Here is a 27,671-nt window from a genome sequence, read left to right as displayed (position 1 = left end):
TTGTACACAAATTTTAATGTCAAAATCCCATACAATGTGACAGCTGGGAACAGTTTATCTAACAATATATATGTTCCTGGTAACAGTATAAATTTTCTTTATCATTGATAAATGTTGGTAATGCATGTTAGATGCTTTTAAAGATAAACATATTACTGCAATTTCAAGGGGTATTTTTTTCTTCTCAATTTTGATGGGTCAGTTAAAATAGCCATATGTGGAAGTTTCTTATATAAAAAAAAAGATGTGGTATGATTGCCAATGAGACAACTGTCCACAAGAGACCAAAATGACACAGACATTAACAACTATAGGTTATCGTACTGCCTTCAACAATGAGCAAAGCCCATACCATTACCACATAGTCAGCTATAAAAGGCCCCGATAAGACAATTTTTTGTGAAACAATTCAAACGTGAAAACTAATAGCCTTATTTATATAAAAAAACAACAACTATGAAACAAATATGTAACATATAAACAAACGACAACCACTGAATAACAGGCTCCTGACTTGGGACAGGCACAAATAGTGCAACTATATAAATCACCCCACGTCCTCTTGTTTTAGAACTTGGAAACAGTCGAGATCCCCACCTCTAAACCATATTTATTCATGTATGGGACAACATATAATTAATCAAATGAAATATAGGGGGAGTCCCTGGGGATCACCCCATCCCTCTTGTTTGATAACTTGGTAACGGTCGAGATCCCTATCCCTGAACCATATATCTTCATGTAGTGGACAATATAACAAATCAAATGAAATATGTAGAGGGAGTCCCTGGGGATCACCCCACCCCTCCTATTTGAGAACTTAGAAACGGTCGAGATCCCCACCCCTAAACCATAAATATATTTATGTATGGGACAATATAACAAATCAAATGAAATATGTAGAGGGAGTCCCTGGGGATCACCCCACCCCTCCTATTTGAGAACTTGGAAATGGTCGAGATCCCCACCCCTAAACCATATATATTTATGTATGGGACAATATAACAAATCGTATGAAATATAGGCCACTATCCCTTCCGGTTAGAGAATTTTGAAACAGTTGAGATCACCAATCTTAAACCATATATATTCTTGTATGGGACAATATTACAAGTCAAAGGAATAATGTGGGGGTCCCTAGGGTCACTGTTCATCCTCCTGTTTGAGAACTTTAAAACATTCGAGATCCTCAACCCTAAACCATATTTATTCATGTATGGGACAATATAACTATTCAAATGAAATATAGGGGGTTCCCTCACCCCTCCTGTTTGAGAACTTGGTAACGGTCAAGATCCCCACCACCTAAACCATATATATTCATGTATGGGACAATATAACAAATCATATGAAATAAAGATGGAGTTCGTGGGACCAGTCTACCCCTTCCTGTTTGAGAATTTATAATGGTCGAAATCCACAATCTTAAACCATATATATCTATGTATGGGATAATATAACAATTCAAATAAATTATAAGGGGGTCCCTATGGTCACTGTACACCCTCCTGTTTGAGAACTTGGAAAAATTCGAGATCCTCACCCCTTAACCATATATACTCATGTATGGGACTATATAACAAATCAAATGAAATATAGGGGAAGTCCCTATGGTCACCATACCCCTCCTGTTTAAGAACTTGGAAACAGTTGGGATCCCCACCTCTAAATAAAATGAAATATAGGGAGAGTCCCTGCAGTCACCCCACTTTTAAATTAAACCATATATATTCATGTATGAAAACTGATCAAATGAAATATAGGGAGAGTCCTTAGGGTCACCCTACCCGCTCCTGTTTGATAACTTAGTGTACTGTTGAACACAAACTCAGATTTCTTTCCAGGGAAGCAAGTCTATTCATACTTTTACAAGCTTGTACTAAAGTCAATTTGAACTTCTAACAGTCAACCAGTACTAACGTTAACGAACTGCAATCATTGCAAACTGGCTTGTACCACTGCAGACTCATGACCATGAAAAAATTATACTTGATATATGTGTTGCTTTTAAAAACTTTGACAAAATATGAATTATTTGCCTCAATGATTAACTCATCAAATGAACATGAATGTACAATATATGATTGTTTAATAATTGTTCTTTTTAAAAAATCTTTAAAAACAAATTGAAGCAACAATATTTGTCTTATTATATAAACTTCTGCCAAGTTTGCCTCTGCTTTTTTTTACTTAACTGCCTACAGCGCCTTTGGTGCTTTGATTTTTATATACGGGTTGAAATCTCAAAAAATATGTTTGACCCCACCTGCATTTTTGCGCCTGTCCCAAGTCAGGAGCCTCTGGCATTTTTTAGTCTTGTATGATTTTTAATTTTAGTTTCTTGTGTATATTTCGGAATTAAGTATGACATCCGTTATCACGGAACTAGTATACATTTTTGTATAGGGGCCAGCTAAGCAAGCAGTGGCATTTCAAAACTTCTCCGATTAGTTTTCATTGTTGAAAGACAATCTTATTAGTAAGGTCTAGATCTTCATTTAATGTTTCAAATCTTTATCCTACATGGTTAGTTGTAATCATACATCATCTTATTTGTATAATATACTCATGAAACCTGATTTCATACTCATTACCATGATTACAGACTGATAATTATGTGTTGGGCGTGATAAATTATATTTTATATAACAGGCCAAAGTACAGATCAGAAGAATATTACCACTTGGATTGAAAGAAAGTATCAGTAAGGTTCGAACTAGTTGTGCTTATGCCATATCTGCAATAGCCCACTGGGACTGGCCTGAAGCTTGGCCTGAATTGTTCCAGATACTGATGGAAGCCTTGACCAGTGGTCAGCCTACCTCTGTACACGGAGCTATGAGAGTTTTAGCAGGTAGGTTCAAAATGAAAACAAGGGATGTTTGCTGCTACATGTATATAACTCAAATGAAATTTATCAATTTAAACAAGGTCTAATGAACATTGAACATACATTTTGACAAGTTTTTAGAGACATATAAAAATGTTTAATTTAAACTTGTCATACATCTCACAAGATGTTACAGACATCAAACACTGAAAACCAATTATTTTTCATGTGCTATTTATTTTCGTTACTCATGAGTAGAAAGATATCATGAATATTGCAAACTTGGATCTTCCATTATCTGAATACCTGGAATACATCAGGTAAATTTCAAAATCAAAAGATTAAATATCCTCAAAGTGGTCTAGAATAGCCTAAAAATAAAATAGGTGGTTTGTACAAAATCAAACAACATCCACTGAACATCAGGTTCCTGACTTAGGACAGGTGCAGACAAATGCAGTGGGTTTAAAGGTTTTAATAGGTACCAACCTTCACCCTTACCTGAAACAATAGTGAAACATCACAACATATAAAGATGTATAACTTATATATTTCAGACATCACACAAAATATTACAGACCTTAAAATTGCATTAAACATGTATAATGAAATAGTTTCATAGTTATCAATATATGTAACAATCCGATACTAACCGACATATTTCAATTAAGATGGTACAGACATGCACCCTTGTAATTTATACATTTCAGAATTCACCCAAGATGTAACTGACATACAGATGGGTCAAGTGGCTCCTGTAATTTTACCAGAAATGTACAAAATATTTATGGCTGCTGACGTAAGTTCAATTTAGTAGCCCTTGTACAGAATTCAGTTGTTGCTAGCTATCACTTCTGTAGTCTTGCATCTTTATTGTATTGTATTCTGGCAAATAGAGAAAAAATCTTAATTTTGAGTGTACCAAAATTTAAGGCTTATAGACTTGAGGTAAAAACAGAAATAAAGAAAAAATGATTGCAAGTTGAATGATGTCCATCTTGTTCATATATATTTAAACTGATTGTTATATCTAGATTTGTACATGCTTTCATTCTCTAAAAAGTATAGAGTGCTCAGTTGTTTTAACACCTGAAGTTGGTAAACACCAGAAATAGGTTTAATGCATTGAAATTTGGCAAAGAATACTGAACAAAATTTCACCTAAGTTTAAGTAAATGAAAACGATATAGATGATTTTAATCAGGAAAAAGTAAAAACACAAAAATACCGAACTCCGAGGAAAATTCAAAAGGGAAAATCAAAAATCAAAAGGCCAAATCAAAAGTCCAAACACATCAAACGAATGGATAACAACTGTCATATTCCTGACTTGGTACAGGCATTTTCTAATGTAGAAAATGGTGGATTGAACCTGGTTTTATAGCTAGCTAAACCTCTCACTTGTATGACAGTCGCATCAAATTCCATTACATTGTCAACGATGTACGAAAATAGTTTTACATTGTATTTGACTTCTCTTTATTTACTTTAAAAGCATATTCCTATACTTTGAAGGCTTTTAGTATTAGGACAAGAGGAAGGGCAGTAACTATATTTAACACATGTGCTGCTATGATTGCTAATATGGCTGAAATTCAAAAGGTAAGAAATTAATAGGGTGGATAAAGCCCTGAAATAGCCCATTTTCTAGGTTTGACTGGAATCCATACTATAAAGATCTCATTCTAGACTGGGCAATAAATCAAACAATATTTTTACATAATTTTAAAACCAAAACCTAATTCTGCAGAGATTATGGAAACATGAGTTCATAATTAAAACAACTGTACTATTGGAGTACACAAACTTTGAGATAGATTCGCCATTTATGTGTAAAACTGTTTATTTTATTTGTATAAAGAAAAATAAGTGATTAATGCATTGTCCAAAATGTTTGTCTAGTCTAAAATACTCATGATAAAGCTGATACATTTTAACAAGTCCATGCAATGTTAAATGTCGAACAGATGTAGTTTTCCCAATCTAAACAGAAATGTATACATGGATGTTTCAGGGTATAGCCAAGCAGCTGCTGTTCCCACTAATTCCACAGTTTACACAGGCATTTATACAGACTCTTCAAGTACCAGATGGTTTTACCTCAGACAGTGGATTAAAAATGGAAATAGTTAAGGTTGGAAGATTTTTTTTATTATCAAGATTTCAAACAACTTAAATTATTTCTAAAAAGGTATGGACGGAGTTCTTTCAGTATCTTAAATTAATTCAATAATTAGCAATATTTTATGATCAAGTCAATATTCATAATGTAATCTTGTTCGCTAACCAGGCGCAAAGGACCCCTTGTGAGCTTTTACTATCACTTGGCATCCATTGGCCAAATACCTTCAAACTTAAACAGGAATTCCTATGGGTATCTAGATATAAATTGTATCTGAAGCTTTGATCCATCAACAAACATGATAGTACTGTTTGGAAATAGAACAAATGTAGTTTTTGGCTAACATCTTAAAAAAACGTTAATTATTCCTGTTCCTGTACAATTATAGATAAGATAAATTTTAAACAACAACAATGTTCCAACAAAATAAGACCTACAAAAAAGTCAACAAATCTTTTCTCCAACTTATCAATTTTAAATGCTTCAAAATAAGAGAAATATTTATTTTATTTGTGCATTTGTTCATTGACCATGTTGACAGATACAAATAGACAATTTATGATGATATAGAAATTCATCTGTACACCTGAAAATAATAAAAGACCAGCAAGAATTGTCAATAACAACCAAGCAAAACAATATTGTTAGTGTGCTCACATGTACATATAGTTCTGTTACATAAAATATATTTTCTACTTGTAGGCCATAACTCAGTTAGTAAAAAGTCATCCAAAGTTTATGGCACCATATTTGAATGATATTTTACCACCTATATGGTTGATTTTCACACAGAGTGCTGAGTTGTATCCTTTATTCAGTTTGTTATATGATGAAAACTATGAAAATTATATATATGTATTGGCAAGTATGAGTTTATATTGCTCTCACACACATAACATATATGTTATATTTATGATTATAGATAATATAAAAATTCCTTAACATTTCATCAGCTATGTACGAACAGTTGTCAACAATATGGAAGATGCTAATGATCCTGTTGATTCAGATGGTTGGTAATTTATACAAAGTGTAGCTATGATAATACTAAAGATAATTGTGTATAAACTTCATATCAAGTTGGTTCGATTGTATTTCTTATCGACGTTGAGCTCTATCATGTTGGGTTATGGACAGCATTGAACATACCATGTAGAATGAAGTTATTCCTGCTTCCACAAAGCTCAACAACATGATGTCACTTTGTTAATTCAATTGTTGTAAAGGCTATTTTATATATTTTATATAATGTATGATACCTACCATTTTTTACCAATTTAGACATACTCTAAGGGGCCTCAGTTGTTGATTAGCCTACTACTAGTGCAATCAAGGTCATGAGTTCAAACTCTGCTCGTGCAGGTCAACTTCACTCCAATCTTAATTGACTAGGATTGTCAGTTTTCTACCGAAGATATGTGGTTTTCTCCAGGAACTCCAGCTTCTTCCACCAATAAAAACTGATCGACACAAAATAGCACAACAGTGTTGATAGGAGAATTAAACACCTATCAATCAATTATAAAACTCTTTAATTGCCACCTCATTCTTATACATGCATTTTCTATCAGCTTTTGAATTGCAGCTAGTTTTAGTTATGATTATAGTAGACATTGTATTTAATTGCATTTTTTTCAGGAGAAGCTTTGGGATTTGAAAATCTGGTTTACAGTGTGTTTGAATTTGTACAAGTTTTAATAGACACTTCAAAGTTCCGTAATACTGTGAAGAAGTCTGTCAATGATATACTATACTATGTTATCATTTATATGCAGATGACAGATGATCAGGTAGGTAAAGGGACTCAGTAGAAAAGAAGATGTAGTATATTTATTAGTAAATCAGCAAAACAACAAAGTAAAAACATGAACAGAAATCTACAAATAAACATGGTCTTCAAATTAACGATTGTGGAGTGTCTAGACAAGATAAAAATAAGAAAATGTGGTTTGATTGCCAATTCAGTATCAGTAAATGGTGTGTATATTAAATTAAAAAAATTATCAACAATGACAAATTGCTCATTAAAGAAGCATTCTCACATTGCCCAATAAGTGGGCAAATATAAAACAAAATCAACTGACAAGGAAAAGCAGAAATATTCACAACTCGTGCCAACTCATGAATTAAGGATACAATTTTCCTTCTTTTTCAATTTTTTTTTCTCTCTCAGCAATGAAAATTTCTTAAAGGCCCCAAATGGTTTATAAAATATATTACCTTGAAGATATTTATGTGATTTAATTTTTGATTATTATTTTTTTTATTGTTAGGTCAGATTGTGGTCCAATAATCCAGATCAGTTTGTAGAAGATGAAGATGATGAATCTTTTTCATATTCTGTTAGAATCTCTTCACAAGATTTACTGCTGGTGAGTTGTCTCCAATGTCTTATTTTGTACAGCAGAATCTCAACTGCTTGTAATAAATTTCTTGTGTTTATATTGTACATTAGAAACTCCCCACAAGATTAACTTGGTGAGTTGTCTCCTTGTCTATTTTGTACATCAGAATCTCCCCACAAGATTTACTGCTGGTGAGTTGTTTCCCATATCTATATTGTACATCAAAATCTCAACTGCTTGTAAGAAATCTCTCATGTTTATATTGTACATCAGAATCCCCACAAGATTTACACTGCCGGTAAGATGTCTCCCATGTCTATTTAGTACATCTGAATCTTTCCACAAGATTTACTGCTGGTGAGTTGTTTCCCATATCTATATTGTACATCAAAATCTCAACTGCTTGTAAGAAATCTCTCATGTTTATATTGTACGTCAGAATCTCCACAAGATTTACACTGCCGGTAAGATGTCTCCCATGTCTATTTAGTACATCTGAATCTTTCCACAAGATTTACTGCTGGTGAGTTGTTTCCCATATCTATATTGTACATTAAAATCTCAACTGCTTGTAAGAAATCTCTCATGTTTATATTGTACGTCAGAATCTCCACAAGATTTACACTGCCGGTAAGATGTCTCCCATGTCTATTTAGTACATCTGAATCTTTCCACAAGATTTACTGCTGGTGAGTTGTCTCCTATATCTATATTGTACATCAAAATCTCAACTGCTTGTATTTAAGAAATCTCTCATGTTTATATCGTACATCAGAATACAAGATTTACACTGCCGGTAAAATGTCTCCCATGTCTATTTTGTACAGCAGAATCTCCGCACAAGATTTAATGCTGGTGAGTTGTCTCCTTGTCTATTTTGTACATCAGAATCTCCTCACAAGATTTACTTGGTGAGTTGTCTCCCATGTCTATTTTGTACATCAGAATCTCACCAAAAGATTTACTGCTGGTGACTTGTCTCCTTGTCTAGTTTGTACAGCAGAATCTCCTCACAAGATTCACTGCTGGTGAGTTGTCTCCCATATCACATTTTGTACATCAGAATCTCACCAAAAGATTTACTGCTGGTGACTTGTCTCCTTGTCTAGTTTGAACAGCAGAATCTCCTCACAAGATTTACTGCTGGTGACTTGTCTCCTTGTCTAGTTTGTACAGCAGAATCTCCCATGTTTATAATGCACATATTCTTTCTTATTTTAAGACATTCAATTCATGTTTTCTTTGGTTAAGTTATGATAAATGTATTTTTTTGTATATTTCAGTCATTAGCCAGCGAGTTCCAGGCAGAAAGTGCTCCAGCTTTATGTGCAGCAGTAACCAAACATTTACAAGAATCAGAACAACAGAAGAATTCAGGCAATGAAAACTGGTAATGAGGCTAAATGATATATGTATCTATAAGGGAAGATTGATCATTGTTGTTTGACATTCAATAGCTAATTATAAGCTAATAATCTGGTTAATCTCTTTAAAACTTTCTCAGACATACAAACCTTAAATGCAAGACATTGGCATTCTGTGACTTTAAATATACAACAATGGTTTGTTTTATGTTGAAGAAACACAAGTTGTATATTTTTATTTAGGAAGAACAATTCCTTTTTCTGTCATTTATTTCTTTGTTTTAGGTTGGATATTTACAATTTGTATATGTTTGCTGTGGAAAAAGCGATGACTTGTTACTGTAAATTCAGAAATTATTGTGTGCATTTATCATTGTGATTTTGTCATTTTAGACTAAAATATGATTCTATTTTTTGCAATATTGAGAAAAATCCTGTTTAATTCATATAATATATTTCAAAATAAGAGTTTAAATTATTACGAGTATATTACCAATGTTATTTCAACTGATCGGGCAGAGCTTATGTTTTAATTTGCATAAGGACAGTCTATTTGAAGATGTGTGTGAAAAGGATGATTGCCGTTTTTATTATAACTGATTTCTAATCACCTATCAGTGTCATCAAAGGAATATACAAAAGAATGACTGGACACTTCATTGATGAGTTTATTCTTAAACACCTATCTATAGATGGACTGGTTTATTATGAGCGAACTGGTTAAACTCTAACCAGTCAAGTGAAATAAATTGAGTAATAACACTGTGGCATTTTTCACAATAATAAAAACATGTCAATAATTTCTGAATTTACAGTATAGATTTCTGTTTCAGGTGGAAGATCCATGAGTCATGTATGCTAGCTATGGGTAGTGTGATGAATTTGGTTGTCGAGTATGTTCAGACTGGGAAAGTACAGTTTGATGTCATGGGATTTTTACAAACTGTTGTTTTAAATGATATGAATTACTCAGGTAAATAAATAATCTCTCATTTTTATAATTTTTGAATTGATAGCGTCAGATGGATTTCTTCTTTCAGTTAATTTTTTTGTTTGTTTGATTCTTGTATGAAACACGAAATTCATCTTTTGACTTTTTCATAGATTTACAATATATGTGTAACAAAATACCTTTATTCATTCATTGTTTTATTTGCAGCGTCTCCATTCCTAGTAGGTAGATGTTTATGGGCTGCCAGTAGATATGTAGAAGCCATGACACCTGATTTATTACAGAGGTAACAGCAGTGTAGAAATTTAAAAACTTCCCATATAGAATATAGTAATCATGGAGAATTTATTATCATTTATTTCAATGAAATTGAAAATCCAACTTTTTTATCATATTTTTTTTGTGTTTATTGAAATAGAAAGAAATAATATGTTATGTTCAATGGGAGTATTTTTAACTTTATGAAGTTTATGACAATGATATTTTTATTCAGATGCTTATATTTTTACAAACTTCTATATATACCAAGCTTTAAAAGGGAAAAAAATGGCTGTTTTATTTAGGGCTATTCCAGAAAAAAATGTATGGGGGGGTTGGAAGGCAGTTTTTGTCACCACCCGCCACCCAGACAATTGTAATTGAGAATTATAGTGCATTATAATGTGAAAAGTTGCTCTGATACCCATCACCCATGTATTATTTATACAATGTGCCTTCCAACCCCCCCCCCCCCCCATACATTTTTTTCTGGAATAGCCCTTACTAGAAGAAGAAAAAACGATAGATTATAAAAATATCAAAGTTTGCTGAAAATTTTATTTCTAAATTACTCAAATTTAATAACCAGGATGCCAACCATACAAAAACTGTTTTGAGTTCTTATTTTTTGAAGATTGTCTCTTGTATATTTCAAAATCTTGAAAAAAAAGAAGATACATTGAAAAACTTATTAGACTCTCCTTAAGCTAGCAAAAAACCTTGTCTTGCACTCATAATCTTGAATTATTATATTGCATTTTACTTCTATGTACTAACAGACTATTGAATATTATTGAAATTTTTATATGAAAAAAGATTATTTGTAGGATTTAAAAGTTTTTTTAAAACTACCTTATACATTTGATATTTACATTACAGATTTTTACAGTCTACAATAGGTGGTCTCCACCCTACCCAGCCAGCAGTTGTTAGAGTATCTGCCATAAGATCTGTATATAGTTACTGTATTCACTTTAAATCTCTGAAGAATCCACAAGTACTTACACCATTCCTGCCAAACATAATGGATGGACTATTGTCTGTAGCTACACAGTTTTCATCAGATGTGCTGTCTTTGTGTCTAGAATCTATAGCCACAGTGTTATCAGTAAGTTTATATAAATAATATAATTAAATGTGGGCAAACCAGGAGTAAACCAATTAAATGTGGGCAATCCAGGAGTAAACCAATTAAATGTGATCAGACCAGGAGTAAACCAAAAGATAGCATTCGGCCTTTGTCAGAACTAAGTTTTTGTATCTAATTATTTAATGTACATTTGTTTACCTATGTCATAAATCTGAAATTGAAGTTCAAATCAATGTGGTGTTTGTAAATTAATTTATCAAGAAAAACAAGAATTTGTCACTCCATTGATTAGACAATTACAATTCACCAGTTATTTTGTAAATTGTAATTGTTTTATGATTTCATCAGCTTATGTGGCCATACATCATAGGAATGGAAGGTGTCATCCATTAATGAAGATTGGTGTTACAAACAAATATTAAAACATATGAAAAAATTATAAGTGAAGAATATCAAAATTGGCCTGCCCCACCTTTAATAGTAAAGGGTATTGTGCTTTTCTTCTGTTCTTTCATGTATGATGGGCATGGTGTTCTTAAGACACGGTATTGTTTCATTGGTTTTTTTAAAATGTCTTTTGCTCTATTGATTCTATTATTGTATATTTCAGGTAGACAAAGCATTCACAGCAACTGTTGAGAATAAAATTACACCACTTACATTAGCAGTTTATTTAAAATATTCTTGTGGTAATGTATTTATAAAAGCTTAATTTTTTTCTCTCTTTTCCTGACATTCTTTTATTTTAAATGACCTCACTGACCTGATGGTAGCCTGAAGGAGTTCATGTGTCAGATTCACACCTTGGTCAAATCAAAGACTTGAAAAATTCTATTTTTTGCTGTTTCTCCACAAAGCACAACGTATTTAAAAAAAAGAGCAATGACTGGTTGACTCAGAGTGAAGGAACAGTGTGTCTTCCTATAGACTTTTACTTTGTGAACAAGAGCACCACAAGTTCCTCTCTGTATATGTCTAGTACAAAGCAAGTTGAAGTACATGTCCTTGTCCTTAATATGCATGAGGTGTTTGCCACTGGATGTTAAACAACAATTCGTCATTACATCATCATCATCATCCTTACACATTTTTGCCCATAAATGGTATGTGTATGGTTGTTGTCCACTTCACTTCTTGAAAGCTGATAACAAACAAAGTAAAAACTGTGGCCTGAAGATCAGTCGTTAAAAGTTCAGACTGCGGGTGCCTGTTTACAACTTGTTACTTTATATCTTTTGTCTTTATTCCAATAAGATTAGTTTTCTTGAACACTTCTAGAAGATTTTAAAATAAAAATGTTTGGGACCAATAGATTAATGGTCAAGTCGCATGCCTCAGTATATGTACATACCCTAAGTTAATACTCACAAATAGTCTCAGAGTTAGATAACTCATAAAATAATATTATGTAGCTTACACTATTAAATGTTTTATCAATAGATCCTGTTATTGGTGGTATAGTACAAGATATATTTAGAGAACTATCAGAAAATGAAAACTGTCGACAGTCACTAGAAGATCGATTATTACCTACACTGACAAGCATACTTCATTCTCCAGATAAAGTTCCTCTTGGAATGCCATCGGTATGTACTTGTAGCACACAACCACACATCTTAACAACAAATGATGAGGGCTATTCCATTAAAATGTATGTGGGAGGGTATGAAGGGACTTTGAAAATATTCGTACAACCAAGAACCATTTTTTAGGTAATTTTGCTTAATGGTAATAGACACATTCAGAAAAAAACCAATGACCCACCAACAATAATTAAACTTCCCTTCATAACCTCCCACATACATATTAATAGAATAGCCCTTTAATAGCTGTTTCTAACATTGAACTGGGCAATAATTTGTATTTTATTGAGAACTTTCTTCTCCAGGAGTATAAAATACAAGTTGTGATAAACGATAAAACAATGAACTACTCACATAAGACATGAAGTGCTATTCTTGAAGAAGTTAAAATAATATAGATATTAAATGTTTTCAAGCTTTATTGAAGATAAATTAAAACTAGACTCTTAACATTTCTGATGTATTCATACTTCATTCGTGAGAAAGATATTTCAAGTTATAATATTCTTATGTTGTACAATAATTTAAAAGACACAAAATGACTTTATATGTGATTTATAGACATCATTAGAGTTGTTATATATGTGATTTTTAGACATCATTAGAGTGGTTATATATGTGATTTTAAGACATCATTAGAGTGGTTATATATGTGATTTTTAGACATCATTAGAGTTGTTATATATGTGATTTTTAGACATCATTAGAGTTGTTAGAAGTCCTAGTCAGATCCAGTAATGGACCATTATCCAATGGTATGGTGACTAAAGGTTTTCCTGCTGTTGTACATGCCACACTCAATACTGATGACAATGCCACAATGCAGGTAATATTTTGAATATCTTGGAAGTCAGATCCTTCTGTAAGACTTAAAATATTTTCTTTAGTTAAATGTCTAAATACCGGTACTCTTTTAATTTCTTAACTTGATGTCTGTGCCAATTTCATTAGAAATATCCAAAAATCAACTATTTCATACATAGGTTCAGAGTTGTAAATGAGAAATTGATTGATAGGGCACTAAATGTTAGCCTACAGCATTTTCCTTCTGTTTTCATACCCCCACATCAGAAAAGTTGAGGTATACTGTTTTACCCCTGTCTGTCAATCCATCAATCTGTCAGTCTGTTCGTCCTATGAATATTTTTTGTGTGATGGGTTTTCAGATTCATCACTCATCAACTTCCTGCTTACCAAACAATTGTATCATTTTACACATAATAACCAAGTTGAAAATTTTGTTCACATTTTACTCAGGAAATACAGTACAAGGATGTCTGAAATTTGGTTTAAGGCTTTATATAAAACAGATTTACCGTGTGATGTGTTTTCAGATTCATCACTCGACAACTTCCTGTTTAACGAAATATTTGTACTGGGTATCTTAGTGAGCAGTAGCTCACAGTTTTACTTGTTTGTTTTTTGGTCTACTATTTCCGTTCATCCTATTGTGTTTATTTGAACCTTGAGTGGGGACCTAAAATTTGGCATCAAGCTTTATGTGAGCAATCCATAATCATCGTCTTCTTTTTTACAGATTTTTATTTATACTTGCACATAAGGGCCATGTATGTAATTTTTGTCACATTTTTCTTGGGTACCATTTTAATTTGCCAGTTTCTTCTTTTATTGAACTATGTACAGTTTATAATGGATCTTGTTATTTCTACAGAATGGAGGAGAATGTTTACGAGCCTTTGCGTCTGTTGGTTTGGAACAAGTCATGGTTTGGCATGATGAACAAGGTAGGCAAGAACAAGTAAATATTTTTTATTTTTATTTTAGGTCAAATATACTGTTGATTCATTAATATTGGTTTGATACTTATTTTTGTGCATTTGGTTGGTACTTGTATTGGGAACCAAAAAATTTTATATGTTCAAGGAATTACAAATCTATAAAAAGAATGTATGCAAATTTTGCCAAAGCCACAAAATTCAATATTCACGGAAATGCTCATCCTCATCAATCCACAAAAGTAAATGAATCCACAGTATATCAAAAAGGAGTAGGGGCAGTTTTGGCCCAAGAAAATGAAATGTTTGATAACTATTTCAAATTGGCACATCTATAATACTAAAATTACGAGGTCAAATTTGTCAGCCTTCATCGGGTAAAAACGACAAATCAAAGAATTCAACCTTATATATAACTAATATAGGGCAATGGTGTAGATTAAAAATTACACCACTCCAGACCCTTTTGTTTTCCACATAATTAATATTGCCAATAATTTATTTAACAAGTTTCGGGTCGAGTCCGATACCGATACCAATAGTATATTCACCTGACTGTTACCTATTACCTTATCTGTACGTTCCGCATTTGACAGGCGCACCACCAAAAGATGTATTAGGCAAACGAGTCATAATCACAGGGTTGACACTCCTAAATTCAATCATTGTCAAATTGTTCCCTATTGTAGTATTTTAACCAGTAAGACTTTCTAAGATAACAATACGAATACTAAAAATCTGGACTTAAAATAAAGCGTATATACATAGGTACAGTTTTCATTTTCAAGAATTCAACTTTATTTACAATGCTGTTGATTAAAAAATACTCCATTCCAGGACCTTTTGTTATCCAAATAATTAATAAATACCAATAATTCACAAGTTCCAGGTCGACGGGTTCAAACAGAAATATCTTGAAAGCAGAGAAAACTTTGTATCTTATAATCGGTATGACTTTATCAGATGATAATACCAATACTAAAATAAGGCTTACGCATTGTTATTTACTTTAATTCAGTCACGGACCCGCGATATCACGGGTGTGTTCTAGTAATGTTTAGAAATGCACAGGGTCAAGAAGTACAAATGAAAAACATAAAGATTTTTTTCTGATGACGTCACAATTACGTCATAATATGTACTGTTTTCACAAAAACCATGAAAAATACAGAATTTATGCAGTTTTCTGACTTTATTTCCGTTGTGGAAACATCCTGCGCAGCCGAGAAACAACAAAATTATTTAACAAAAGCTTTATTATAACTATTGGCATTATCTCATCAAATATAAAGTTGTTTCTTGGGTGCGCACATACTTTTTCAGTCTAAAATATACTTAAAATTTGATGAAAAAGCAAGGACAATCACGAAATTTAACAAAATATGCAAATTAGGTTATGATATGTTGCCATGGTAACTTGTTTGATGTCAATTTTTTTGTGTTTTTGTTTGTACCTTATACTTTAGACAAGTTTTCAGTAATTTAAGAATATGTATGATAACTTTAAAATTTGCAGTAATTTTTGGGCCAAATAAGGGTCTTATTGCCCCTATTCCTTTAATCATGAGTTGTTACAAATTGACTGGAAACAAATATTCTTCAGATGTTCACAGAACCAAAGTCTCAGGACTTGGGACAGGCACATACATAAGCAAGATCCCAACCCTCCCCTAATCTAGGAAAGTGGTGTAACAGTACCACATAGAACTGACTATAAAAATCGGTTCAAAAAGGTTGTACTCATCAGATGGATATAAATAGAAATACATCTTAAAAAACAGTGGACTTAACAGGGTACTTGTACATCCGAACAACAAAAAGACACTTAGTACAGATCTGTGAGTTCTCACAGTTATTGACAGCTAGTTCAAAGCCGATGACAACTGATAAAAAAAATCATGCATTTAAGATGCTTGCTAATATCCTATCAGTATCTTTGTCTTGTAATTTTAAAAAGTCTTTCTGAAATCAACTGATTTTTTATAAGTGATGTATCAACTGAGAAAACATTTTAGCCACATTAGCAAAATAAAACATTATTTTAATTGCAACTCCTTGTTAATAATAAGTTTATACAAGTTAGATATTGTTATTTCTCTGTTACATCATATTCTATTTCTCATGTATACATTTTCAGGTCACAATGGATTGTACTATATTATTCAAGTCATATCCAAATTGTTAGACCCTAAGACGTCTGAACACACAGCATCATTTGTTGGTCGATTAGTATCGGTTGTGATTGGTAAAGTTGGTAGTCAGCTTGGAGAGAATTTAGATCTTATGTTGAGAGCTGTCCTGAGTAAGATGCAACAAGCAGAAACACTTACTGTCATACAGGTACTATTATTGTAAATAAAATTATCATTGTTTTGTTTTTAAGGTAAAGATTGTATTCATGCAATGAAATATGTGTCTGGCTGTATAGTTATCAGTTTTCCAGTTTTTTTATAATACCAATAACTGATAAGTTCCAGGTCGACGGGTTCAAACAGAAAGATGTTGAATCTTATAATCAGCATGACTTTATCAGATGACAATACCAATACTAAAATAAGGCTTACGCATAGTTATATTCTTTAATTCAGTCACAGACCCGCTATATCACAGGTATGTTCTATCATATTTAAATTGGACGTTATGTTTGAGATTAAGGACACTTAATTTTAAAAAATTTAATGGCATACATATACTCAAGTTACAAAATGATGTGTTTGTGTAAACTAGACTTTTGAAGAAAGTTGCATACATTAATTTTTGTTCATAAATCTATTATCTATTAAGTTATGCTTTCAGTTTATAAAGATTTACAGTTATAATGTATATTTTAGAGTTTAGTAATAGTCTTTGCACAGCTGATCAACACACAGATAGAAGCTGTTTTAGAATTTTTAACAAGTGTACCAGATCCAATGGGGAAACCAGCTTTACAGTTTGTATTGCGGGAATGGTGTTCAAGACAACATCTCTTCTTTGGTTCTTATGAAAAAAAAGTATGGTAAGTTTCAAAGACACTTAAAAGCTTCAAACATGTCCTTGAAATATTTCAGATCAAAACTTAAATTTCTAAAAATCCTTGATATTATCTATAAGTCATGAAACTGAAATCAAATTGAATTAAAAAAAATGGGTTGGAAGATATTTTTTGTAGGAGATTTAACAGTTTTTATACGACCGCAAATTTTGAAAAAAATTTCGTCGTATTTTGCTATCACGTTGGCGTCGTCGTCCGAATACTTTTAGTTTTCGCACTCTAACTTTAGTAAAAGTGAATATAAATCTATAAAATTTTATCACAAGGTTTATGACCACACAAGGAAGGTTGGTATTGATTTTGGGATTTTTGGTCCCAACATTTTAGGAATTAGGGGCCAAAAAGGGCCCAAATAAGCATTTTCTTGGTTTTCGCACTATAACTTTAGTTTAAGTTAATAGAAATCTATGAAATTTTGACACAAAGTTTATGACCACAAAAGAAAGGTTGGGATTGATTTTGGGAGTTTTGGTTTCAACAGTGTAGGAATTAGGGGCCAAAAAAGGGCCCAAATAAGCATTATTCTTGGTTTTCGCACAATAACTTTAGTTTAAGTAAATAGAAAATAATGAAATTTAAACACAATGTTTATGACCACAAAAGGAAGGTTGGTATTGATTTTGGGAGTTTAGGTCCCAACAGTTTAGGAATTAGGGGCCAAAAAGGGACCCAAATAAACATTTTCTTGGTTTTCGCACCATAACTTTAGTATAAGTAAATAGAAATCTATGAAATTTAAACACAAGGTTTATGACCATAAAAGGAAGGTTGGTAATGATTTTGAGAGTTTTGGTCCCAACAGTTTAGGAATAAGGGGCCCAAAAGGTCCAAAATTAAACTTTGTTTGATTTCATCAAAATTGAATAATTGGGGTTCTTTGATATGCCGAATCTAACTGTGTATGTAGATTTTTAACTTTTGGTCCCGTTTTCAAATTGGTTTTCGCACCATAACTTTAATATAAGTAAATAGAAATCTATGAAATTTGACCATAAAAGGAAGGTTGGTAATGATTTTGAGAGTTTTGGTCCCAACAGTTTAGGAATAAGGGGCCCAAAAGGTCCAAAATTAAACTTTGTTTGATTTCATCAAAATTGAATAATTGGGGTTCTTTGATATGCCGAATCTAACTGTGTATGTAGATTTTTAACTTTTGGTCCCGTTTTCAAATTGGTCTACATTAAGGTCCAAAGGGTCCAAAATTAAACTTCGTTTGATTTTGACAAAAAATTAATCGGTTGGGTTCTTTGATATGCTGAATCTAAAAATGTACTTAGATTCTTGATTATCGGCCCAGTTCTCAAGTTGGTCCAAATCGGTGTCCAAAATTAAACTTTGTTTGATTTCATCAAAAATTGAATAAATGGGGTTCTTTGATATGCCAAATCTAACTGTGTATGTAGATTCCTCATTTTTGGTCTTGTTTTCAAATTAGTCTACATTAAAGTCCGAAGGGTCCAAAATTAAACTTAGTTTGATTTTAACAAAAATTGAAATCTTGGGGTTCTTTGATATGCTGAATCCAAACATGTACTTAGATTTTTAATTATGGGCCCAGTTTTCAAGTTGGTCCAAATCAGGATCTAAAATTATTATATTAAGTTTTGTGCAATAGCAAGTCTTTTCAATTGCACAGTATTGCGCAATGGCAAGAAATATCTTATTGTGAAATAGCAATTTTGTTTTTAATTAGAGTTATCTTTCTTTGTCCAGAATAGTAAGCAAGAAATATCTAATTGTAAGAAATTTTTTTATTTGGAGTTATCTTTCTTTGTCCAGAATCAACTTAAATCTTTATTATATATACAATATACAATGTATATTCACTTTTTACTACCAACTGATAAATTAAAATAATCTTTACCATTCAGTGATAACAAGCAGTTTTTTTACATCTTAATATTTTATGATGTATTTAAATGAGTAGTAATTGTTGCAAACTCCATTAGAAATTTTAATTGAGATTAGTTTTGGAATAAGGGAAAGGGGGATGTGATTAAAAAAAATGGGTTCAATTTTCTCATTTGAAATTTCATAAATAAAATGAAAATTTCTTCAAACATTTTTTTGAGAGGAATAATATTCAACAGCATAGTGAATTGCTCTAAGAGAAAACAAACATTTTAATTTCATTAGAACACATTCATTCTGTGTCAGAAACCTATGCTGTGTCAACTATTTAATCACAATCCAAATTTAGAGCTGAATCCAGCTTGAATGTTATGTCCATACTTGCCCCAACCGTTCAGGGTTCAACCTCTGCGGTCGTATAAAGCTACGCCCTGCGGAGCATCTGGTTCAAATTTTAAAAAAAAAGGAATAATTCAGTGGAAATCCATATGTTGTTTATTGTGTATGTTAAATAATTTGAAGTTGGGTATACAGCGTGTAAGGAAAATATATACTTGTCAATTGAAATTGTTTATCTGATATCAAAGTCATCAAACACAATTTAATAGAATATAAGTGCTTCACATTTATTTTGATGCCCCACCTACGATAGTAGAGGGGCATTATGTTTTCTGGTCTGTGTGTCCATTTGTCCGTCCGTCTGTCCCGCCTCAGGTTAAAGTTTTTGGTCAAGGTAGTTTTTGATGAAGTTGAAGTCCAATCGACTTCAAACTTAGTACACATGTTGCCTATGATATGATCTTTCTAATTTTAATGCCAAATTAGAGGTTTTACCCCAATTTCAGTCCACTGAACATAGAAAATGATAATGCGAGTGGGGCATTTGTGTACTGAGGACACATTCTTGTTTTTCTTACTTTGAATTGTTATAAAGCATTAAGTACAATTATAAAAGAATCATGAACATTAGTGCAGTAAAATGTTATAGGATTGTGAATGGAGATAAATTATTTGATTTCGGGAAATGTTGCATATGAAAAGTAATGCCAACAAAATTCAAAATATGAGGTTTATTTTTTGCTAAACCTATCCAGTTCATTGTTTTTCAAAATATAAAAAGCATCACAAAATGTATGAAGTTACAGTAATTGTTGATGAAGATTTCTGTATGCTTTGCTAAACCTAATTTATTTTGGAGTACATACCTGTGAATTCATTTATTTCTGTGGGTACCAATTTTTGTGGATGTTCCTGGATATTTAATTTCATGGTTATGTTGAGGTTCGCATAGAAGCCTATATAAAAATTTGTCATTCGTTGAACATTTAATTTCCTAATATCCTGGTTTACCTGTACCCATGAAATCTATGAAAATTGGTATCCATTGAATAATAATCAATCCACAGTATTTAAAATGTATTTAAGATGACTCCTTTCTATTTGTTTTCAGTGCAATAGCTTTAAGTAAGCTGTTACTTCATACAATTCAAAGTAACGATAAAAGGCTGCAGGATATTACAGTGCAAGGCGATCAGATTGAACCAGAAACTAATGAAATTAGAACTAGATCAAAAACTAAACATAGTAAGTCGAGGCTAAATCTAAATTGAGACATAGGAAGTTATTTCTTAATAAGTATTTGTAAATTAGGAAAATATAAAATTGAGAATGGAAATGGGGAATGTGACAACGAGACAACAACCCGACCATAGAAAAAACAACAGTAGAAGGACACCAACAGGTCTTCAATTATACTATGTAGTTTTGCCTCCAATTGTATTTAAAATCTTCTGTTATGATATACATGTACATATTTATGATATACCTATAAGCTGTATTGCTTTTGGTTTGAAATAAACTATTAAACAATGTAGCGAGAAATTCCTGCATTGGAGGCGTCCATCAGCTGGCCCCTAAACAAATATATACTAGTTCAGTGATAATGAACGCCATATGTTTACTGTTCTATCAGAAGTAAATGTGTGTACTTATTATTGGGATTTTATAAGAAAGGACACAAATGCAAGATTAATTATTGGGATTTCAGAAAATTCTGCATACAGTTATACATGTATGTATTCTGATTGTATACAGTTATTCATGTATGCATTCTGATTGTATGCATTCAATATCAGAATGCAAATTCTTATTGCAATACTCACTCAGTCAAATTACATTGATATAAACATCATAATTCTCTGATCTTTCAGTAATCATGCAATTTTAAAAACTTATTGAAAATGATTGAATGAGATATTTATAGACCACTTGAAATTTAAGCCATACATATATAAATATTTAATTGTTTATTTTGTAGCTCCTACACAATGGACAACAGTACCTGTTTTAGTGAAGATTTATAAACTTTTAATTAATGAATTATCAAACCAAATAGAAGAAAACATGGCTAAACAGAAAGACGACAGCCTAAGTCAGGAAGATGAGGTATGTTTAGTATGAAGTATTGTGATGTTTTTAACTATGATGGGTGAACCACTTAGTATTAACCTTGTCAGTCCTTTCTTAGCATCTTTCCATTCATCCCATTTTCATTGCATAGTTCAAGTGAGGGCATGCATGGCATCATTTTCAATTGGCTACAGGTTGCAATTGTGTTTTATGATCTAAACATGGATTTACCATTTCCTGAAAATATGAGGTTTTACTGCAGGTTAAGAGAAAAAGAGGGCTGACCATATTTCTATACTCCCCTCAGATTGACAACAAAGTGAAAAAAAGGGAACTAATTTAAAAATCATTGGTATGAAGTCTTCTAATTTTGCGATGTTTTTATCATGTTATTTGTTGTAGGATGAAGGCTGGGGAGATGAAGAAGAAAATGACAATGATAATGAAGTAGCTTTGTCTGGACAGTCACTATCTTCTCTTATTGATCAGATGTCAGAAGATTATATTAATGGTAAATTTTATTTTCTTATGAAAATTCCATTTCTACAATAAAAATTAAAGAACCTTAGTCAGCACGCTCACATACCCCATGTCCCAACATTGTCATTGGAGAAATTAAATAAATGTAAGAAAAAAAAATTGTATAAGAAAAATTAATTTCCTGCCAAAATGCACATCTAAAAAGTATGTCCTTATTATCTACAAAATTTCATGAAATTCTGTTGTGTGGTTTCAGAGGAGTTGAGATGACAAACTGTTGCAGAAGTACATTGAATCAAATAAGTTCAAAGGGGTGTAACTCTTAGAAAACAAATTGAATCGCAATTTCCCGTCAATATGCACAACTACATAGTATGTCCTTATTATCTGAAAAGGTTTCGTGAAATTCTGTTGTGTGGTTTGAGAGGAGTTGCAATGACAAACTGTTGCAGTAGTACATTGAAGCAAATAAGTTCAAAGGGGCGTAACTCCTAGAAAAAAAATTGAATTGCAATTTCCCGTCGATATGCACAACTAAATAGTATGTCCTTATTATCTGAAAAGGTTTTGTGAAATTCTGTTGTGTGGTTTGAGAGGAGTTGCGATGACAATCTGTTGCAGTAGTACATTAAAGCAAATAAGTTCAAAGGGGCATAACTCCTAGAAACCAAAAAAATTGAATTGCAATTTCCCGTCAATATGCACAACTACATAGTATGTCCTTATTATCTGAAACGGTTTCGTGAAATTCTGTTGTGTGGTTTTAGAGGAGTTGCGATGACAAACTGTTGCAGTAGTACATTATAGTAAATAAGTTCAAAGGGGCGTAACTCCTAGAAAAAAAATTGAATCGCAATTTCCCGTCGATATGCACAACTACATAGTATGTCCTTATTATCTGAAAAGGTTTCATGAAATTCTGTTGTGTGGTTTGAGAGGAGTTGCGATGACAAACTGTTGCAGTAGTACATTAAAGTAAATAAGTTCAAAGGGGCGTAACTCCTAGAAAAAAAATTGAATCGCAATTTCCCGTCGATAGGCACAACAACATAGCATGTCCTTATTATCTGAAAAGGTTTCGTGAAATTCTGTTGTGTGGTTTTAGAGGAGTTGTGATGACAAACTTTTGTAGTAGTACATTATAGTAAATAAGTTGAAAGGGGCGCAACTCCTAGAAAAAAAATTGAATCGCAATTTCCCGTCGATATACACAACAACATAGTATGTCTATATTATCTGAAAAGGTTTTGTGAAATTCTGTTGTGTGGTTTAAGAGGAGTTGCGATGACAAACTTTTGCAGTAGTACATTATAGTAAATAAGTTTAAAGGGGCGTAACTCCTAGAAAAAAATTGAATCGCAATTTCCGGTCGATATGCACAACTACATAGTATGTCCTTATTATCTGAAAAGGTTTCGTGAAATTCTGTTGTGTGGTTTGAGAGGAGTTGCGATGACAAGAAACAGGACTGACGGATGGACGGACGGACGGGTCAAAAACATTATACCCTCCGCAATTCGTTGCGTGGGGTATAAAAATAGTCGGGAAGTAATGGACTCAGTTTTCAACATTACCTTTACATTTTACACATACAATTTTCGGCTCTTTAATTAATGGTGTAAATTGAAAGCAATTTTACCTCTTAACTGCTCAACAAATTTAATTATTCCCTGCTCTGAAGTTTGTCCCACTGTCCTTTTGTCCAGCAAAAGGTTCCTTCAACATCTGACCAGTTCGATAGTATTGCAGCAGGCAAAATAATTTTGTGTATATATGTCTATAAAAATATGAGAAGATTTCGTATAATTGTCAATTAGAATTATTCACAAGAGTCCTAATGATGTAGATTTAAGCAACTATAGGTCACATGCCTCCTCCAATGCCATTTCAACTTGCCAACTCTAAGTTTCAAATTGTTCCATTTTATTTTATACAGAAATGTTTTTTATCGTAGGTTTAGATGATGTGGAAGAGGAAGAAGACCCAGATTATAAAAAGGATCCAATTTATCAGATAGACTTGCAGGTAAATTTTCCTTACGAAAAAGTAGATGTGGTATAATTGCTAATTGAATAACTCTCTACAAGAGACCAAATGACACGGAAATTAACAACTACAGGTCACTGTACAGCCTTCAGCAATGAGCAAAGCCCATATTACATTGTCAGTTATATAAGGCCCCAAAAAGACAAATGTAAAACAATTCAAAGGAGGAAACTAATGGCCTAATATATGTACAAAAAATGAAGAAGAAAAACAAATCTGTAACACATCAACAAACGACAACCACTGGATTACAGGCTCCTGAATTAGGACAGACACATACATTCAGACTATTTAAAGGGCACAATTTATCAGATATACTTTCAGGAAAAGTTTATAAGACAATTGTCATAGACTAACAAAGAATAAAACTACTGTGTTCCTTATAATTTTTGGATTGACTACTTTGACTACTTTGAGTTGCAGGGCCAAGAGAAGTTAAAAATTGTGAGAAACTCCAGATTTTTTGTTGAATTGGCGTTCTTCATACTGCCATACATGTTCTCTTAAGACTATAATATGAGAACTTTTTGTTTATTTACAGGCTTATCTTACAGAATTTATACAGTCTTTATCACAACAGCCATGTTATGCTATGTTTTGTGCCCATCACAATGAAGCAGAGAAGTGTGTTTTACGGACCATAAATATACCAGTGTAGTGCATATTTTTAACTTTTAAATTTTAACAATTTTCCAGGAATGCAAGGCTTCAAAGTCGGTGATCTGTGCAATTTTAACAATGTCTAAAATTATATCTAATAAATTATCTACATGATCAACTGAATGAATAGTATGTATTATATGTAAAGTTTTTGATTGTTGTACATAAAAAATGTACCATATAGTGGGTTATTTTGACAGGGTGTAAATTTGCTTATTTTTGCAGATAGAACAAAATTGCCAAAATGAATTCCGACCAATTTAAAAGTGCACATGCCAAGGTATTGAGAAAAGTTTTGAATCCACAAAAATAATAATCGCCAAAATATTTGGTACACCTTATTCAATGAAAATCGCAAAATTTTATGCCTTTGAAAATAACCCTCTATATGGTATCAGGAATAATAGATACTGTACAGTGCATTGGACACCACCAACCACAAATATATAGACAACACAGGGTCATGCTTGCCCAACTATGTACAGACACAAAAAGGGATCAGTGTTTGTCTGTATAATTCTTCCTTTTTGTCAATAAAGATCATATGATGTAAAACTAACACACAAAATGAACAACCTGCATAGTACCGCTACATTCAGGATCACCAAGATTGTCAGACAACTATTTATAGCAGTTATTGTTAAGAGAATATGCAAAAAAAAAGTTCAATTTCTGAATTAAAAAAAAATTAAACAATATGCATCAAACATGAAAAATCTTCCATCTTTTAACAATAGAGTAGTATAGACACTTTATATATCTAGAAATTATAGAAAAGAAAATCTTAATGCCAACCTTAAACATTCATCTGGTTTTGACCTCTATGGTTCAGTGGAAACATTTTTTTTAGGTTTTCGTCTTTCTCAGATACTATAAGCCTCTATAATTGGTGTATGGATTAATTATAAGGTGTACATGTCTGTCTTACAGGGTTCATCAGACTTTGACCTCATGTTCATGGCTTATTAGTCAATTGTATGTGGTATTGTAAAAGACTATTTAAATCAAATCAAAATTTGTCATGGAAGAAAGCTCTATGATTTATGGAATAAATTATATTGAAAAAAAGCAATATGGGGACCCTTCCCCTTAATCCTTAAATCTGGAAAGCCATATAAGGGTTTTTGTCAAAACCTGCACCTTTTGTCACAGAAAGCTTGACATAGGGATAGTGATGGACATCTGTGGTGGTGTCTTAAAGTCTTAATACTTTGGAAGACCTGGATGCTTCAGTCCGTCACATGTATATTGTCCTTGACCTCTTTTTCATGGTTCAGTGACAACTTGAAAAAAAGTTTAGATTTTTTGTAATGTTTATTTCACTATTATTATGAGTAACAGGACAACTATTTTTGGTACAGGAGTACCTTGTAAGGTTCTCATGCCTGTCAGACAGGTTTCACTTGACATCAACCTCATTTCATGGATTAGTGAACATGGTAGTCAAGTCCAAATATCAAATACTTGTAATAACCAATGGGTCTAGTATATTTGGTGTATGGAAGGATTGTAAGGTGTACATGTCCAACTGGCAGGTGTCATCTGACCTTGACCTCATTTTCATTGTTCAGTGGTTATAGCTAAGATATTGAATTTTGTTGTTTTTCGTGTAATGTATGCAACCGGTATACTATATTTGGTGTATGGAATGATTGTAAGGTGAAAATGTCAAACTGGCAGATGTCATCTGACCTTGACCTCATTTGCATGAATGAGTGGTCTAAGTTAAGTTGTTGAGTCTTGGGTCTTTTTTGTAATACTATACGCAACAGGTCAACTATATTTGGAATAAGGAAATATTTTATGATGTACATGTCAGTCTCAGGTTTTATTGACCTTGACCTCATTTTCAGTTCATTGCTCAGATTTAGTTTTTGTGTTTTGGTCTGTTTTTCTTAAATTATAAGCAATAGGTCGACTATATTTGTAGTATGGAAGGATGGTAAGCGGTTTATGTCTGTCTGGCAGGTATCATAGTTAAGTTTGTGTCTTAGATACTGTGCAAAAAGGGTCAACTATATTTAAAGAATGTAAGATGTACAAGTCTGACTGGAAGGCCTAGGTCCATCTGACCTTGGCCTCATTTACATGATTCATTGATCAATGTAAAGTTTCCTAGTTAAGTTTGTTTCTCAAATGTGTGAAAGGTCAGTTATATTTCAAGCATATTTGGTGTATGGAATGATTGAAGGTGTATATGTATTTTAAAGGAGTAGGGCTGATTTTGGCCTCAAATTTCAGGTTCATCTGACACGATTTTGACCACTTTTTGAACATTTGTCTATTTCATTAGAATCTATTAGTTTAAGTGAAAGATTTGAACTGATTTAGTCATTAAAAACAATCTGATTCAAGCTCAAATATGAAAAATCAACCAAATATGCCTAAAAATGTCACTTTTCAGATGTTTTTTGTCAAAAATTAAAGTGGTCGCATCCGTGTTCATCCTCAACCTTCATATATGTTATGTATTATAAAATACAACTTCCATTTCAATATTAAGGATGAATAAGAATGTGTCCACTTTTGCGGTTTAAAATTTAACTAAAATGCTAGAATTGTGAAGAATTCAGTCATTTAGAATGACTTTAAGGGGCCAGTACCCGATATATGTTCATTGTATAGTCAAAAATAGCCCATATTTATGTAGCAGAAGCACTCTTCTGTTCAATAAATAACTAAAAGTTTACATTTTATCAATTTTGTAAAACTGCTATATTTTGAGGCCAAAAAGGGCTCTTACTGGACCTACTCCTTTGGTTTATCTGATGATCTCATTTTCTTTTTAAGTTTATGAAAAAGTTGTAGTTAAGCTTTATATTTAGGACTGTCAACGTCATAATATCAATGGTTAATGAAGAAGTTGAGACATTTCAGCATGTGCACTCTTAGTTTTGAATAGTATACGTAT

At 32.4% G+C, this 27,671-nt stretch overlaps 1 protein-coding gene across 1 annotated transcript in view; it reads left to right on the top strand.

Annotated features, from left to right (window-relative positions):
- LOC134728051 (importin-9-like) overlaps positions 1–24,883 on the top strand; it is a 34,594-nt gene extending 9,711 nt beyond the window's left edge. The window contains exons 3-25 of the mRNA XM_063592453.1: positions 2,653–2,854; positions 3,541–3,629; positions 4,346–4,432; positions 4,845–4,964; positions 5,655–5,755; positions 5,906–5,964; positions 6,591–6,742; positions 7,226–7,324; positions 8,581–8,687; positions 9,495–9,634; positions 9,821–9,899; positions 10,751–10,979; positions 11,572–11,650; positions 12,402–12,547; positions 13,242–13,370; positions 14,217–14,289; positions 16,418–16,620; positions 17,112–17,278; positions 20,616–20,749; positions 21,483–21,610; positions 21,977–22,085; positions 24,009–24,079; positions 24,642–24,883. Of these exons, the coding sequence (XP_063448523.1) occupies positions 2,653–2,854; positions 3,541–3,629; positions 4,346–4,432; positions 4,845–4,964; positions 5,655–5,755; positions 5,906–5,964; positions 6,591–6,742; positions 7,226–7,324; positions 8,581–8,687; positions 9,495–9,634; positions 9,821–9,899; positions 10,751–10,979; positions 11,572–11,650; positions 12,402–12,547; positions 13,242–13,370; positions 14,217–14,289; positions 16,418–16,620; positions 17,112–17,278; positions 20,616–20,749; positions 21,483–21,610; positions 21,977–22,085; positions 24,009–24,079; positions 24,642–24,758 (2,820 nt within the window). The 3' untranslated portion in view covers positions 24,759–24,883. The remainder of the gene's footprint in view (positions 1–2,652; positions 2,855–3,540; positions 3,630–4,345; positions 4,433–4,844; positions 4,965–5,654; positions 5,756–5,905; positions 5,965–6,590; positions 6,743–7,225; positions 7,325–8,580; positions 8,688–9,494; positions 9,635–9,820; positions 9,900–10,750; positions 10,980–11,571; positions 11,651–12,401; positions 12,548–13,241; positions 13,371–14,216; positions 14,290–16,417; positions 16,621–17,111; positions 17,279–20,615; positions 20,750–21,482; positions 21,611–21,976; positions 22,086–24,008; positions 24,080–24,641) is intronic.
- Positions 24,884–27,671: the final 2,788 nt, after the last annotated feature.

Source organism: Mytilus trossulus, chromosome 1 (assembly GCF_036588685.1).
Source record: "Mytilus trossulus isolate FHL-02 chromosome 1, PNRI_Mtr1.1.1.hap1, whole genome shotgun sequence".
In the NCBI taxonomy this organism is placed as follows: Eukaryota; Metazoa; Mollusca; class Bivalvia; order Mytilida; family Mytilidae; genus Mytilus; species Mytilus trossulus.
This window is presented reverse-complemented; position numbering and strand designations above follow the sequence as displayed.